The sequence below is a fragment of the Hesperophylax consimilis genome, chromosome 4 (genome assembly GCF_061612785.1).
Source record: "Hesperophylax consimilis isolate HC1 chromosome 4, BYU_Hcon_1.0, whole genome shotgun sequence".
Taxonomy (NCBI): domain Eukaryota; kingdom Metazoa; phylum Arthropoda; class Insecta; order Trichoptera; family Limnephilidae; genus Hesperophylax; species Hesperophylax consimilis.
The window spans coordinates 14,395,137-14,413,012 of record NC_142839.1 but is presented as its reverse complement, the minus strand read 5'-3'; the positions used below and the strand labels follow the sequence as shown (position 1 = coordinate 14,413,012).

Here is a 17,876-nt window from a genome sequence, read left to right as displayed (position 1 = left end):
AAGAAGCAAATTAACGAAAAAATCAAAATATAGCGACATGCCTGTTATCGATAACTATATTATATTGAAAATATATTTGTTCTAGTGCAAAAATTCAGAGAGAAAATGAAAAGTTCGGAATGATGCGAAAATTTATTTTCCTACGGCATCTTGCTACCTAAACACGGCCCTGCCTCTAACAAAACAAAGTGGAGTAATCTCAGAGGGATGCTAGGGTTAATTGATATACTGATTGTTCGAGTGGACGGGATGCTGCTTGACTCAATTTCATTACTAAACTGTTACCCGGTGATGGGGTGTACAAACAAGCTACAGCTACACAGCTAGGCGATCTTCTTGATGTATCGCTGTAATTATGATGGGGAGATATTTTTATAGCCTCTATTGTGTTGCAACAATGAGATTTAGCTTGGGGGTTGTAATTAATTAAAAATAACCCTCAAATCAAATCAATTATAAAATAAGTTACAGGTTAATTTCTTACTTACATAGATTTTGATTAATTAAATTTGCCATTACATCGTAATTAAGCCATTATATTTTAATCGTAAATTTTATCATACCCATTGCCTACCTACTAATTATTTTATTGAGTAAACATTCGCACATTTATTGTTTGGTAATGCAAATAAGGTGACTACGTGTAAAAAACATCATTTCTGTGTCTTTCATAATCTTTATTCGAGTATAATCGACAAGTTTGTAGGAAAACGCAATCGTGGCAAGCCGTGATTGGTTTCGCATGTCACTCCCCTCTCTATACCTTAATCTTCACAAACTTACCCCAATTGGGGTTGTCAATATCTCACTGGATTCGGGTAGTTTGGAAAATTTGGGACTCTTGTGCGGTATTCACATACAAAGAAAAGTTATTATCTTGGGTGTACCTATTCCCGTTATATTTGATATTTTGCTACCATTAACATAATTTTTTTTATTTTGACATTTTTTATCGTTTTGAAAATCTTTTCCCCATTAACCGGCGATTCTCGGCCCGGCAGCGTTTAATCAATGTACAATCAGAAGCAGTTTAACTGTTTGTTTGTTTGGTTCCTACCTTCCAGTCTTGGTGATGATCATCTCGGTACCCAGGTCGTGGAACTTGTCCCACAGGTCCTTGGTCTCCAAGCGGCAGTCCGCCTGCAGCAGCTCTTCGCAGTTGCAGCGGGGGGCAGGGGCGGCGCGCGGGGGGCCCGGAGAGGAAGATGGGGAGGGGGAGGAGCGCTCGCCGGCATCTGGAAAAATATTAAATTGAATTTTCCAGTGGCGTACATTTATCTATGACCGGAGGTCTGGGTAGAGTTTTTCAAGTTCGGGAATGAATAATTGTCCATTAAATAATAAAATTTGAAAATAGCCATTTAGTTATATTACTAAAAGTGCTGTTTTCATTTCTACCTTTTTGTGTATTTCAGATCGTGCGTTCATTTACAATATACATGAATTACATATTTTTAGATACATTATTTAAAAAATTATCTTAACATATACATTATAAGGGCAATGTATGGCATTTACATACTTCTTAAATCGTTCAAGGCTACTGTTAAAAATTTCAACGGTCTTGAAGTTGTCATTGTTATAAGGATAGAAACAATTTATGTATTTATTAATGAAAAACGACTGTGATGTTAAAAACATCCACCAATTAAAAAAAATATATATTAATTTATTTTCTTTCATAATTTATTTCAATTATGGAACGCACACCATCAAAATTACTATCAATTCAAATTATTGCATTTTTTTATTACTTACTCGGTATGTGAAATATAAATAACATTAAAGATTTTAAAGTGCGCATTATAAAACACACTGAAAATATAAACTGAATACTTCAGCATTTAAAGAAAAGATAACGAACAAAATGACTCATCGTGATGAAAACTAAACTAGGTTAAATATGTTACGTTAGGTCGTGTTTATATACCAGTTTTTTATCGCTTTAAATGACTTTATATCACTTTTCAAAAGTGTGTTGAAGTGCCATTGTCCTGAGTTTTCATGGAACCAGGAACTAAACATATGGCTAAAATCATTCCTATCGAATGACTACCTTTTATCATAGCGATAACTTCCACTTTGTTCCTATGTTCAAGATAAAACCACAATAATATTTGATATAGTCACCTGAGCACGGTGTGCGCGAGCCCGAGTGTGGGGAGGAGCGGTGTGAGCGGGGGGAGCCGGGGGAGTGCGCGCGGGGCGCCCCCCTGTCCCTGCGCCCTTCCTCCTCGCCGTCGGAGCAGCGCTCCACGTCCACGTCAGCGTCTTCCTCCGGGCAGCCGCTCGAGGCGGGGGAGCCCTGACGCGAGAGGGCCCCTGAAACAACACATTTTTTTTAAATCAGTTCGAATTCCAGTCGCACCAAAAAAAAATGTTTTTCGATTCCATGAATAATAGAACATTGACAAAACAGAACATGAAAAACTAGACAAGTTTAAAGACAGCTATTTATTCTTCTGAAGGCATTATCGATCTCAGTTTACGTAAGTAAATACTTTCATAAATAGATTTCCTTCAAGTTTAATAATCCCTTCAGAAGGCGAAACAACTGTCGTGTAGTAATAATAAAAAAGTGGGTGTGTCAAGCCTACGCAAGACAGAAGTGAAACTTCTAGTATTCCTCTCTCTCTATTTTCATTTCATCATCTCTATTTTCTCTCTTAGGTTAGTTTGAAAATTAGAGGTTAAATAATTCAACGACGAAGCATGGATTTGCTTTTTCTAATATTTTCTTATAGATGAATGACGTTCGATTAATGTATAGTTCCAAAAATTTTCAATTTATTCACAAGTATACAATATTACATAAATAACAATATTACAATTAAAAATTACAAAGAAATTACAATGACAATGATGTGTTCATCACCTCTATCTCGTCACTACTCATTTTTAACACTGAAATTCTGTACCAAACCGTATGAACCACAATCAATTACGTATTTCACTCGTATTACACTCACGACGCAGTATACTAACCAAGCAGCTGATGCTTGGCGTGGCGCAGTTCGCTGGTGTCTGAGAGAGAGGAAAGAAGAGAAGAGAGAGAACGTTCGTGAGCGGCTCCCCCACCTCAACAAGCGCATATGGTGAGAGAGGGACAGTGAACGGTGAGCGGTGGTGGGGGTACCCGCATTTTCGTGTCGATCCTGACTCGGTTTTACTCCGTCCCCGAAAATCCATTACGCGCCTAAAGAAGTTTCACTTCAATAATAAATACGCAGCAGAACTTGTTCATAAATAAACTGTTATTTTATTAAATGAAAGAGAGTATTATATTAAACTAATAAAAAAAGGAACGCAAAAAACTATTTTATACTTCTTATTTTCACTTTTCTGTTTTATATGGCTACCGTTTTTTCTAACGAATTAAAATTAAAGTAGAGGGAAGTTACACTTTAACCTGTCCTATGCTAATCACTCCCATGAGCGGACCAATTATAAGTAATTTTGATGGTAAGAAAAGCTCCTGGCAGTGAATGTGTTAAAAAGACAATTCAAATTTAAAAACAAGAAAAGTAGGTACAAACTTTAAAAAAAAAAACAAAAGTAGGTAGGTTTGTAGCTACAGAGTAAGCATAGTAATATTGTCTTTTTTTCTTTTATGTCTGAACTGCTCCCAACCATCCAGAGCCAGTGAGATTATGGCATCCCCAATTGGGGTATGTTGTGTGGCTGAAGTTGGTGGGTATGTGAAGAAGATGGGTGAGAGGATGGTGGGGGATTTCCAGTCTATTCAGATCTGGTCACCAAACATGGCTAAAACCGCATTTCTGAAAGGTGGTCTTACACCAGGGCTATACTTATAGTATCTTCCACTCTGATTTGTATAGCGCCGTTTCTTGTGTAAGTAGGTACTAGAAGCATTATTTTCGTTATACGTTTTGTTTAGGTAGCAGTATCCAACAAATAAAAGTTACAATTAATAAAATTGATTTATGGACATAGTGGTGGTGTTAACACACAAATAACTTGTTTATTTCTATAAACAACCTCTTCGGGAGACTATTAAAATCCTTGGCATTGGTCACAGAGGTCGCGGGTTCAAACCCGTGGAAAAAACAGATAAAAATTTATTACATTTTAATATCAACAGATATACCTACATTTTATTTTTATTCTCAACCACTAGTTATGTAGGTACTATGTAGCATGATTTATAGTTAATGAGATTTACTATGTACAAATCTAAATACTAAAACGGTAGGTACTTACCGACCTGTAATATTTCAATTTTTTTATGACACCTCTTATCATCTATAAGAAAAGTTTATGATTTTTCAATGCTTTGTTAAACGACATTGAGGTGATATTTCATTAAAAAAAAAAAAACAAATAAAAAAATACCATTTTTACTATTGAACAATCGTCAGTAAGTTTACGCTTTGTATATTCCCGTGAATATTAATGTATTTCACGATTATTTATGCAAAATCATCGAATTTAAATGATTAATAATCTCTCTAGCTGAATCTCCAACTTCAAAGTGACGAATCGATAGGCCAGGTAAGTAAACTTCAAGACACGTTCGTCTTAGCAAATTTGCGAATTTGTAATCCCCTAACGAAATCTAGCTGTATCACGCCCTAATCCCGACCTGTCTAACCCCTTTCTGTCGTCATAGCCGCCATTCCAGGGCCGTATCGGGATTAGAGGGTTCCTTAGAATATAATATACATTATTTTGTATAGGTAAATCTACCCCTCCCTACCTTCTACCCTCCACTGGTAGGGGAGGCTTTACGGCGGGCGTAGACCTGTCTTCGAAGTAACGTAGGAAAAGGACGACGGTTTTCTGGATGATATATGAAACGGTAAAAAATGCGAAAGGAGGGCAGATGCCGCGAGGTAGGCGCATTAATTTTCAAGAGTTATGGGAAACGGTAAGGTTTGTCAAAATTAAGGGATGCTTTCGTAATTTAAATAAGAGAAAAATGAGTTTATTTAGGGAGCTAGTGAATTATTGCCTCGAGAGAGTGAGAAAAATAGTAACTAAACCAACCTTTGCAAATACATACCTACGAAACAACGAATACCTTATGATCAACATCGGTAAGCCCTAAATATTCAAACATCTATCTTGGAGAGACCCAAGCAGCTTAAGGCGATGCACTACGTCGTGTAATATTTTAAATTGAGCCGCTATCAATAACAACCCTTACGTGGATGGCGATAAGGTTTAAATTCCTGCTTAACACCATCCGCCTGTTTTGATTTATGCAAGAAAAAAACATGTTCAAAAAGTGCCTTTTATTTTATTTTGTGGATGTTCAGGGATAAATATTTAATTTTTTTTTCGATCATTTTATAAATAACTTAATTTTCCACATTATACAATAAAATCATAACCCAAAATGGGTTCATAAGTAGGAGATTTTGAACTTTAAAGCAGTTTTCATAGGCCTTATACATTAATTTTTTCTGGGCTTATAAAAAGACTTTTCTAAAAAGCACTTGATTATTTTAAAGGCCAAGATGTATTCTACTCGCAGTATTTAATTAAAGCATATGAAACATTTCTAGGCGACCAAATTTTCAAACCAAAAACACATGATTTTACATTATTACGTATGGCATCGCCTTAAAGCACGATCTAACAAACGAACACACTACATGGAAAAAATGAATTATTAAGAATATTTTCAAATTATTGGAAATACAGTTAAAACAGGTTTGCAGGCAGTTTTCTGACAAACTTTTAGTAAATTCCAAATATATGTTCATGCAGCTGCATTTGCGTTGAAAATATAGGTATAATGACGAAATGCTAAGATATTTTTAATGCTAATGATCTTTATGAGCATGTATTCCGACATCGTAATTTACTAAAAGTTTAACGCGAAACATATTAATTCATTCGTTAAGGACCTGCAATCCTATTTTTAACTGGATTACGAAAATCGGGAAACGATTTAACAAAAAAATTAAATTAAAAAAAAATCTTATTTTTTTGCGGGTAACAACATATCTACGGTGGAAATTTCCCCGGCTGCATAATTTATTGATCTATACAAACTTACCTGTGTAGATGGTATTGCCACCTTTTTTGTGTAAAATTTGTACACATCAATATTATGGATTTTAAAAATATTCAGTACGTTCGTTCGACCTCTTTTGGCCATCTAAGTAGAAGTTTGAAGATTTCAACCAGTTTACGATGCGTTTTTTAAAGGATTGTCATTTTTACAGCAACAAATGATACCTTAAAGCTTACGAGTGTTGTGAATAATAAATTTTTATAGACCAAAAGAAATTATTTAAAAAGCCCGATAGATAAGTACGTTTTCTATTCGATTATATGAACGTTTTCAATAAGTACCAATCGTTAAATTTCCACAAAATATTTCAAGCGTGGCACATAAAAAGGATCCAATTTCTCGTGATCAATTTATAGGCTGCTGCGATACGTACCAATAATAAACGGGTTGTTAAAACGTCTCAATGTTTTAATCGACATTTTGTATAATATTGTAAATTGACACCATCTTTAATGACAAGGCAGGTGCACTACACCCGTAATAAGACTTACCTGCCTGCCACTTATCAAAATACGTCATTAATTTGAAGGTAATAAATTAGGTATAATTACTGTGCACTGTTATTCCCAAGCAAGTTGCGGTTGAGATATCTGCAATATATAATAGACAGGCCGCGAAATCGAAGAGAGAAGAAAGCGGATTTCGATCGAAGTATTTGTAAGAATACGAAAAAAAAATGTGACTGCATGACCATTTCCTAATAAAATATTAGTCATTCAGAATATATCTAAATACGTGTTCACGCAGACCGCCTTATATATAATAATATACCTCATCGAGGAATCATTATTTTTAAGAATACGTATTTATACCTCATAACATATTTGTGCTTTACTGATAGTTTGTTATTATTTTGTATTCAATTAATTCGTTATAGGCCTCCAGTCCCGTTTTTAACATGAAAACGAATAATTTGACCAGATTTTTAATAATTAATAATATTTCATATCAGTAAGTATTCTCCGTCTACATTACCTACGGTGATAGTAAGAACATTTTCATAATTATAATACGAAATCAAAACTAAACTTCTGTCCAATGATGCATTATTTTCCTTTGGCTTTTGCCACAAGCTATATCCATATTTTGAATTTAAATCTCTCGAAAGATGAGCTACGGCAGCAATTTTCTCTCTTTGAGCTCTGGCGAAATTTTCACGTTATTTTTTGCTTAGAATTAACGCAACTATTTTCAACTCTCAAAGCCAGTTTTTCCTTCATGAGAAATGAATATATCAACCTACAACAGCGTGATAAGTAGGTACATGCAAAATTTCACTAAGTAATAAGACGAATAACATAAGGAAAAAAAACATCAAGTCGGTTGTATGAAATCTTCTTTCGGTTAGTTAACTTAATAAGTATGAAAATGTTTGTTTATTTAACCAAGAAAGGTTTACAAAATGCTTGTTGCAAGAAAAAAATCATTAGAATTAATATTTTTTACAATTATTTACACCACTTCCTGTTAAAAACGGGACTGCAAGCCTTTAACAAATGAATTGACAAAGTTCCTAAAAAAGTATGATGTGAAAGCAAATGTTTTATCACGTGTTCATACACATATTTATATTGATACCTATTGACATACTGATATTTTCGCATTCCGTCATGACATTTATTAGGAAAATAACAGGTGTTCTTCATATATTCTGACTAATTGGCATGCTTAATTTTCCTACTTACGAATTAGGTTGGTGGAAGATAATATAAAACTATACCCTTTCCCAACCTTTCAGAAAGAAGAAATTTAATTGAAAATTAGCTCCAAAGAGAGATATTTTAGAGCTCATTATCCCAGAACAGAACCGTATTAAATGAGACCTTGTTACTTCAAGACGAAGGCAAGAGAGATCACCTAGCAAGAAGTGTCTGACAGGGAAGGGGAGTGAGGGAGAGGGGTGCGGTAATATGGAGGTAAGAAGAAGGTGGGATGATATGAAGGAGGGATTATCGCCGATTAGCAGCGTAGATTCAATACTGACACGATGAATAATGAACATTGTCGGTTTCTGAAGATCGATAGGAGGCTTTTCTCTCCTGCTACCTACCTACATCTATCGATCCATCTGGATTCCCCACCCGTCTACGGGGAGAGTTATGGAACACATTAAATATACCTAATAAATTCAACTGATTTGAGAAATGTGATGATTTATTTATTAATTTTTGAGAAATCGACAGTTAACATTTATTTCAGTTTGTACATAAGTATTATGTAGCCAAAATAAATCAATTATGGATTTCCTCCTTGTGACTTTACCCCTACTGTGACAGCATAATAAATAATAAGTAAATTAAATTTGTAAGAAAGGAATACGAAATCAAAAATTTATAAATAACATAAAACGAAAAATTTAAATAACAAAACATTTTCAATACATTTATAGTCATGGAGAGAGGTTGTAGATATAAATCAAATCATAATAAAAATAGAAACAATAGAGACGTAACATTGTTTACAAACCATCAGAGAAATGTAAATTTATGGACCTCTTGTATTTGGTAAGTTCGCAACTGAAAATATCCACCTTGGATAATACGCTATTGCAATTATTGCAATATTGTTAAGGCAAGAATTCTGCTTAGTGTTTGTTTTGCATTGATCCACCCTGAACAGAACAGAAGAGCGTGTTGAACGCGCAGGTACATTGAATTGAATCTATCAAATAAAATATACTTTATTTTTTTTTTTTATTATTTAACGCCCAGAGGGCTTTTACATGGTTGGTAGTATAATTTTAATTTGACAAATACTTTCAAACATAAAAAATAAGAATAAAATTACATTTGATAAAAGCTATGTAACAAGTTATACAAACACAAGAAACAAAAACAGAAAATTACAGCTATTTGTTGGTTTACATGATGTGTTTAGGAGTATTGTTGAAATAAATGTTTTAAATGATCCACAAAACTTGCCAAGTTGGTATTGAATATGTCAACATCACCCAAGTAATGATTTCCCATGGTGTGAAGTCGTTGTATCGGAGAGTGGGCAATGTAGTTAAGCTTATGTGTGCTGCTGTAGAATATTGTATTTTGTCGTGTTGTTACTGTGGGTGTATGTATGTTTATAAGTTGCAGGAGTTCACAACAGTCGAATTTAGAGTTGAGTATTTTGAATAAGAACGTTAAATCGTTTATTTTACGTCTATCTTTTAATGTATGTATTTTTAGAGTATTTAATAAGAAATTGTATTTTAAGTCTTCGACAGGGATATTTAATTTAAAATTTATAAAACGTAGAAATTTTTTTTGTATTCGCTCAATGTTTTTAATGTGAATTGTATAAGATGGAGACCAAACTACTGAGTTATATTCAATTAGACTTCTTACTAGAGATACGTATAATAGTTTAATGGCTTGCAAAGAATTAAAGTTTTTAGTTGTTCAATACGAAGCCTAGTGTTTTCATACCTTTGTTCACAATTTGATGAATATGATTGGTGAAACTTAGTTTTTCGTCCAAAATAATTCCAAGATCTCTCATTTCCGTGACTCTTTCTAAAGCTATGTTATTGATGGAATATTCGAATAAAACAGAATTTTTGTTTCTGAAGAAAGTCAAGGTTTTGCACTTTACTACATTTAAAAATAAATTATTTTGAACGCACCAATATCTAAACTTACTAATATTTGACTGTAGTATATGGCAATGATTTATATCAGTTATTTTCTTGTATAGTTTGACGTCATCTGCAAAGAGCAATACCTCGACATCGTTGAAGCAATTGGTTATATCATTGATGAAAATGAGGAACAAAATTATTATAACATTACTTGTTATAGTAATGTACTTAGGTTGCATAAAAGTAGTATTTCATGTATTGGAGAGTAAACATAAAAATAGAATTAATATTTTTATCTAGAGATAACGAAATTAAATAGTGTCGTTCTAATATATTATCCCGCTGCAATGGTCACCATATAGGAGAAACAGGTTGTCCAAAAAGAATGAGTAAAATAATGTATTTTTTTAATCTTCTAAGGAAAGTATGTTTATTTTTTTCAACCCCAGAGTAGACTACTGGTCATTAGTGAATCCAATAGGAGTGCAAAGTGTTAAGTACCTATATGAAGTGCGGGACTTACTCCCAAGAAATATTACTAAGATACTATGTTTTTTCTAGACGTTTGTGAATATATCAGATACTAGGTATTAATGGGTTTCCCACTGAATAACTGACTCAACTTAATTTATTTATTAGGTGAGCATAGGTTTTATTTATAATACGAGCATAGGCCTTATAAATTATGTAAGCCTGCACAAGTAAATTTTATTTTATTAATTTACAATTCATTTAAAATACATATTTTTATCATTCCCGTGTTCGAATAATCTGACAATAATTTGAAAATTGCTTGCTACCACCACAGTAAACTGAAAATGTTGCTTGTGTCGTGTTGGAGGACTTAGCCAGCTGAGGTATTGAACTCACTACGCCTGGGTGCACAGCCGACACAGGCAATACAGCCACTGACCGGTCAAATATATGTATAGTGCCTATCTGTAGAGAGAGGTAGACACTTTCAGTATCGCCTTGGTGAAAGACCACCATTACGAATTTAAACGTTGCTTGAAATGGCTTTAGCTGTGTTTGTTGACCAGATTTGAATAGGCAGTTAATTTCCCACCTTCCACTTTTCTACCGCCTTCCCGTCCCCACTACCTTCAGTATCACGATACCCCAATTGGGGATGTTATAGTCTCATTGGATAGAGACGGTTCTTATGCGTTACCTACCACATAAAAAAATAGGTTATTCTTCATAATGTCATGTTCACATATGTACCTACCTAAACAAAGGGATAATATCTTACTAGGTTATTAGACGGCAGTATTGGACTGTTAGTTTTTTTTTATGTTTACAAAAGGTGAAAAATGTATGCATGCTACTGGATACGATACCTACGTGTCCATATTAAGACTAGCACTAGCCATACGTAGTAATGCAAAATCATGTTTTTTGGTTTGAAAATTTGGTCGCCTAGAAATGTTTCAGATGCTTTAATTAAATACTGCGAGTAGAATACATCTTGGCCTTTGAAATAATCGAGTATTTTTTAGATAAGTCTTTTTATAAGACCAGAAAAAATAATGTATAAGGCCTATGAAAACTGCTTTAAAGTTCAAAATCTCCTACTTACGAACCCATTTTCGGATATTATTTTATTGTATAATCTGGAAAAATTAATTTATTTATAAAATGATAAAAAAAAATTAATATATGTCTGAACATTCACAAAATAAAATAAAAGGCAGTTTTTGGCCATGTTTTTTCCTTGCATAAATCTAAACAGGCAAAACTTCTATGTATTAACAGTCAATTCGTGAGCATATTGTAATTTTTGATTTTTTTTTTCTCTCCATACACTTTCTTCCTTTTATAACTATTCCCTACTCGAACATAAATTTAAACTTGAATTCATTGATTTTAACTTAAAATCATTAGTTTTCAGAACAATCTCAGGCGAAATTACGTAATGATATTTTATGGACGTACGTAATAGGTACTAAAACTATGTAATAACGAAAAACATCCTTAACTTTATCTTATTGTACTGTGTATGTCTTAATAAATAAATAAATTGCGCAAAAAAAGAAAAATAGGTGTAGTTTAAATTCCTGGAAAACACAACAATATCTATTATTTGAAGTATATCCACTCTTTAAGACATCAAAGCTTAAGGATAAATATATAAATAATTAAGTGTGGCTATTGGCTGAAAAATTTTAAGATCTCACCTTACTAGGTACCTACCTCCAACACGTAGTGTTCTATACTTACAATAGGTACCAAGCTAGCTTGTAAGGAACTTCTTCATAACAAAAGAAGATTTTAACGAACATACTGTAAAATGATTGGTGGGTAGGTACCTATATACATACCAACTCCCACCGACCGTTTTTCGATTTCAACACCTAGAATAAATATTTTTTAAATTTTGCTTACAAATACAAAACAATATTATTGCACTGAAATTCATTGCCCGGTCGTAAAAAAGATTGATCGAATATAAAGCTTCGAATAAGAAATAAAATCTGTTTCATTTCATAAAATATAAGTTAAATGGCATTCTATCAACCTTTTATAGATGCAATAAATTGAAACGATAATTGTTTTTCATAAATCTTCAAATCGGACAAGACCTATGTAGGTACCTACTTTCATCTCAGCACAGATACCTACCTACTTCTTAGTCATAGCTATCGGTTTTTTTACACATAAAATTGTACCTAATTTCGAAAAAAACTTTAAAGAATTTTTTTGATAAGGATATGCGGAGAAAACTTACTGATATAAAACATTGCTAATTTATTAAAAATCTGGTCAAATTATTCTACCTAATTTCGCAAAAAACTTTAAAGAATTTTTTTAACAAAGATACACAGAGAAACGTTACTGATAATTAAAAACATTGCTAATTTATTAAAAAATCTGGTCAGATTATTTGTATTCCTGTTAAAAACGGGACTACAGGTCTTTAACGAAAGAATAAAGATTTTATAACAAATTATGAGGATCTCGGAACACATGTTCATAAAAATTGTAATATTTTTGTATTTTGTATAATAACAGGATAAGCGGCGACTGCATGAACACTTGTTCTGATATATTATGAAACAACTAATATTTTTTTTAAGAAATGGAATGCAATCACGCTTTTAACATGATTTTAATTTATCAACCATACTCATTTTTCTCCGTGTATCTAAGATAGATAACCTTCGTTCATTATGTAGCAATTTAAGTAATAGGTACCTACCTAAATTAATTATCATCGATAGTTGTTGAATAAATGAGATGCACGTCACTGCTACCTACCTACTATTAGTAGGCATGTTGTTTGGTATTGTAATGTGGAAACATTTACCTATCTTCAAGTAAGTACCAACCAGTGGCGTGCATTGCTGTGTAGTTCATGTTTGGGTATGAATTAGGATGCATTGAATATTTTAAGCAGATTATTGTGGCCAACTGAATATATTATGAACGTAAGTTCGTATTTCTTACCTAAGGGTTTTCCAATAAGAGGTGTTATTTTGATTTTCAATCGTAAAAGATCAATGGTTTCGTTGCTTGTGGGGAACTTAACGCCGTTTTGTTGAAATTAATCGATTAAACGATGTCCAGATCAATATCATCCGATTCCGGCCATAAAAAATCATTAATCATCTATCGATAGCGCAATCCATTCACGGTAACTGTTGCTCCAGCATCATTTTCGAAAAAGTAAGGTCCAATGATTCCGCCGGACCATAAACCGCACCAAACAGTCACACGTTGAGGATAGAGAGGCTTTTAATAGACAATAACATTTGGGTTTTTCGAGCCCCAGATGTGACAATTTTGCTTGTTGACGAAGCCACCGAGGTGGAAATGGGCCTCATCACTCAAAATGATTTGCATTTGATTCACTCAATTTTAATAATTTCAATGCGTTGTTGAAGCGTGTATTGTTCCATTTTTATTAATGGCGTAGTTTTTAATTATCAAATGTTAAAAAATGACAGCTTAAAAAGTAACATCTACCGAAATAGCAGGCTATTCAAAATAACACCTCTTATTGGAAAACCCTGTATTTGTTTATAAAAGTTATTATTTTAATATTATTTTGTTCATTAAAAATACAAACAAACCTATCAACATAAGAAAAGCTCCTACTACCATCACAATAAGCGAAAAATGCTGCTTGTATAGTAATGGATTACTTCCAACTCACGACGCTTGGGTGGGACCCAAACGTAAATTTTATTATATGTAGGTATAATTATTTTATCTTACAATCTATTCAAGAAAATCCAAGTATCAGTCGTTCAGATTTATTTATGGTTTGTTGTTCCTAAAGTAGGCAAAGCTTTTCAGCCTTTGTATACTGCACGCCACTGGTACCAATTACTAAAAACTACAAAAATAATAATTACATCAAATCGAATTTGAATTAGATACTTATTTATCCCTACTGTGTACAGTACACACCTTAAGAAAACATTTTGGTATTGGCAATTTCTAAAACGGCGTTACTATAACAAAGAGAGGTTTTCATGCAGATATATATGTACCTAGTACCTACTCTAGGTATGTTTGTCGGTAGGTAAGTAAGGTGGTTAGGAACCTAGCTCATATTTACAGTAAAGGAGAAAATAACATTTTGAACCTATGAAACGCTAACAAAAAAAATGCCTTTATGTTTGAAGGCAAAATCGATACCTAGGTAGGTACCTTCTAACTTAAAATAGATAAGTACCAACATATTAAATAATTTAGTTGTACCTAGTAGATGATCTATATGGGTACCTACTGACAATGACCCTAAAGTATAGGTACGTACCTTTATAATTGCATTATTAATCTCAAATGATAAAATAAATTATCGATAAAGCTCGATGAACTTATCGATGCGATGTCTAATAGAATTTGATTCGAGAAAATTTAAGTAGATTGATGATTTGACTTTTATTGTTATGTAAACGTATATAAAAAGATGTATAGGCTTGTAAATATGATAAAAAGTAGAAATGTATCTACCTATCTACCATTGACTACAATAGGTAAATTTTGGTTACGTACCTACCCTCCTAAATAAATTATACAGCTAGAGATCAATAGATTTTTGATCAGCACAATTATGATAAGTAGGTACTGTTTCAGTTGTAATCAGTCTATAATTGTCGAAATACTAATAAAAGGGGCTCACCTGTGCTGTCAGTCCCTGGAGACGCTCTCCTACAAGGGATGGGGTACCTGCCAGCGGGCTGCGCCCCCCGGGACATGATGGCTGCTATACTGAAGTCCGTAGCCCGGGCCTTGGGGGCCCCCAACACCAAATCGTCCTGCATGGTGCCAAGAAGCATGATCACCCTCAATCTAAAGTTCTGTTCTAACTACAGTCACAGGGATTATTTCCGCAATTTCATAATTGATTAAACACCGTTGAATTTATTTTAAGAAAAATACCTTTGAATTTTACAATCGCTTACCGACGGGAAGTAAAATTCAACAATTATTAGAACACTCTTCTAACTATATATTTAATGGATTATGTTTGAAAACATTGTTTAATGGGTTAAATTATTAATGAAAATGTTTTTAAAAATCACTGTTTTTAATTGGGTTGTGCACTAAAAATCGATATTCAAATCAAAATGCGATATGGAATTAAAATCTGAATGGTTGTTTTCTTTGCGTTCGAATTGTGGGAATGTTTTATATGTTATTATATTCACTCGAAAAAAAGTTGTGCGAAAGTAATTATTAATCTTTCGTCTAAAAAATCAATCAACACTGACAGTTCGTTCGTTTCTTAAATTTCAAACACACTTTTCACGCGCGCTCGACAATTTCCCGCGCGGCTAGAGTTCGAAAAGGCCGCGGATTAATGTTAATGCAGCGGTAGGTGCGGGAAAGATGGGTAAAAATTAAAAATAAAACTGTCACTTCGGGTCACTAGTGTGGGTAGCGCGGGCAATGAGGCTGTCGTACTGGCGGCTGACTGCGCACTGAGCTGGCGCGCGCGTTCCTCGCCCCGCCGCGGGGCGGAGCCACAGGGCCCGCCCCCCTCGTTCGATTGTCTGCTTTGCGAGTCTTTCCATAGATTCAGATATGCCGACTTTCCACACGATAACAACGTCTTTCCGCCGAACTTCAATTTGGGAAATTTATGACCTACGGGCACGATTAGAATCGTAGAATTATTCGTAGACGCCGCCGGTGAAAGCATAGACAATTAGTGTCGTAGTTAATTTTGAGATAATTAACATTTTAATGAACACAATTTTTTCGAACAATAAGAGAACTCATTATTCTTCTAGACCAATTTAATTTTGAATAGGCTTTGATTTTATCATTTATCTAGATCATTTTACATCACAATTAATTTAATTTATTCTTGTTTACTTTACTCGAACCGTAAGTAGGTACTAGGTAATCTAATTAAAATTTAATTGTAGTTTTAAATTGCTATTTTTATAGAAATAAATTAAACCTTTTTATTGTGTTTTTTTAATGGACATCTAAAAGAAAATCTAAACATTGTTTTAGCTTATGATGATATCTACACGATCATGAAAATAGAGACCATTTAAAAAAAACTTGAAATAATTATGTTAATATATTTTCATAGTTGAAATCATTATAACATGCTCCCAAGCGAGGGAGATGACAAGCTAAATTCAAACATGGAACGCAGCGAATCTGTCGCCAGCATTTCCCGCCAACATGCACTCGGTATATTGATATAGAGGGGAACGAGAATAGAGGCGTGGCTTCCGCCTCCATACCAACATACGCCTCCCATCCCTCACCAACACCGAACATCAAACCAAACAAGAGCGAAACGCGTGTACAATTTAAATGCAAAAACTAAAAGAGATGCATTGCCTTCTGTTTCTTTTACGTGTCAAGGCTTAAAGTAAGAGGGAAGAAGACGGAGATATCACGCATATGTTTGGGAGAAGAAGCGATATTTTGAAATAATGAAACGTGCCGAGGAGCGGGTGGTGGTTTCGTATAGGATGGATGTTTTGATTGTGTGTGGTCTGACACTTGGTGGGAAGTGAGAAGCAACTTGACATACACTATTTATAAGAGGACAACAACTTTATTTTTATATTATCAACACCCAGCTATTACCTGAATACAGGAGGTAAGCAGGTAGGTACCTAAACATATTTTTGGATGGAGTTTCAATTGCGATTTAATTAATGTTGATTAAAAATTGAAACACAAATAATAATAATACCGATTTTATTATTTGTATAGCGCAGTTTTCTTAAGAAAATAACCTAAAGGGTGCTTAACAACTAAGTTTATACATTCAATGTATGTCTATGACTTAGACTTATACATTATTACTTCTGGCTTATAACAAGGTTTAATATCTAGTGACTTATAACTAGTGGCTTGTAATAATAATAATATTTGGATGATTTTTAAAGCGCCGTTTTTGTGCAAAATCACCTCAAGGGCGCTGTACAAATATATAATACATTTCTACAATGATCTATATTTTTACCAACTATATATGGAGATAATATACAGTAGGTACAATAACTAACAAAATAACTAGGAACTTACATTAAGGCGATGCACTACGTCGTGCATAATTTTTAATTGAGCCGCTATCAATAACAACCCTTACGTAGATGGCGATAAGGTTTAAATTCCCGCTTAACACTATCCGCCTGTTTTGATTTATGCAAGAAAAAAACATGGCCAAAAAGGGCCTTTTTTGTTTTGTGGATGTTCAAGCATAAATATTTAATTTTTTTTCCATCATTTTATAAATAACTTAATTTGCCACATCATACAATAAAATTTTAACAGAAAATGGGTTCGTAAGTAGGGGATTTTGAGCTTTAAGGCAGTTTTCACAGGCCTTTACATTATTTTTTTCTGGGCTTATAAAAAGATTTATTTAAAAAATACTAGATTATTTCAAAGGCCAAGATGTATTCTACTCGCAGTATTTAATCAAAGCATCTGAAACATTTCTAGGCGACCAAATTTTCAATACAAAAACACATGATTTTGAATTACTACGGATGGCATCGCCTTAATTAGGATTTTTGTTGTTAATAATAACACAGTGCCATTCTGATTTAAAGAAATAATTCATTAAGATTTTGTGTGGAAAAAACTTAAGTTGTGTGTAAAATTTCAACCATAGGTAGGATTTTTCGACTTTCCCTACGTAAGCTAAGACATCTACAAAAATTCAATTTTATAGGAGATCGTTTGAAGTAACAAATCTAATAAATTTAACATTTTTATCATTTGCCACCTGAAATTTTGTATGAATATTTTTACTTGAAGTTTAGTGATGGATAA

General features: G+C 33.5%; 1 protein-coding gene across 1 annotated transcript in view; it reads right to left on the bottom strand.

Annotated features, from left to right (window-relative positions):
- mid (midline) overlaps positions 1–14,902 on the bottom strand; it is a 123,315-nt gene extending 108,413 nt beyond the window's left edge. The window contains exons 1-3 of the mRNA XM_089631052.1: positions 14,746–14,902; positions 2,131–2,322; positions 1,058–1,235 (exon numbers count right to left, since the gene is read on the bottom strand). Of these exons, the coding sequence (XP_089487178.1) occupies positions 1,058–1,235; positions 2,131–2,322; positions 14,746–14,902 (527 nt within the window). The remainder of the gene's footprint in view (positions 1–1,057; positions 1,236–2,130; positions 2,323–14,745) is intronic.
- Between the last annotated feature and the right edge of the window lie 2,974 nt (positions 14,903–17,876).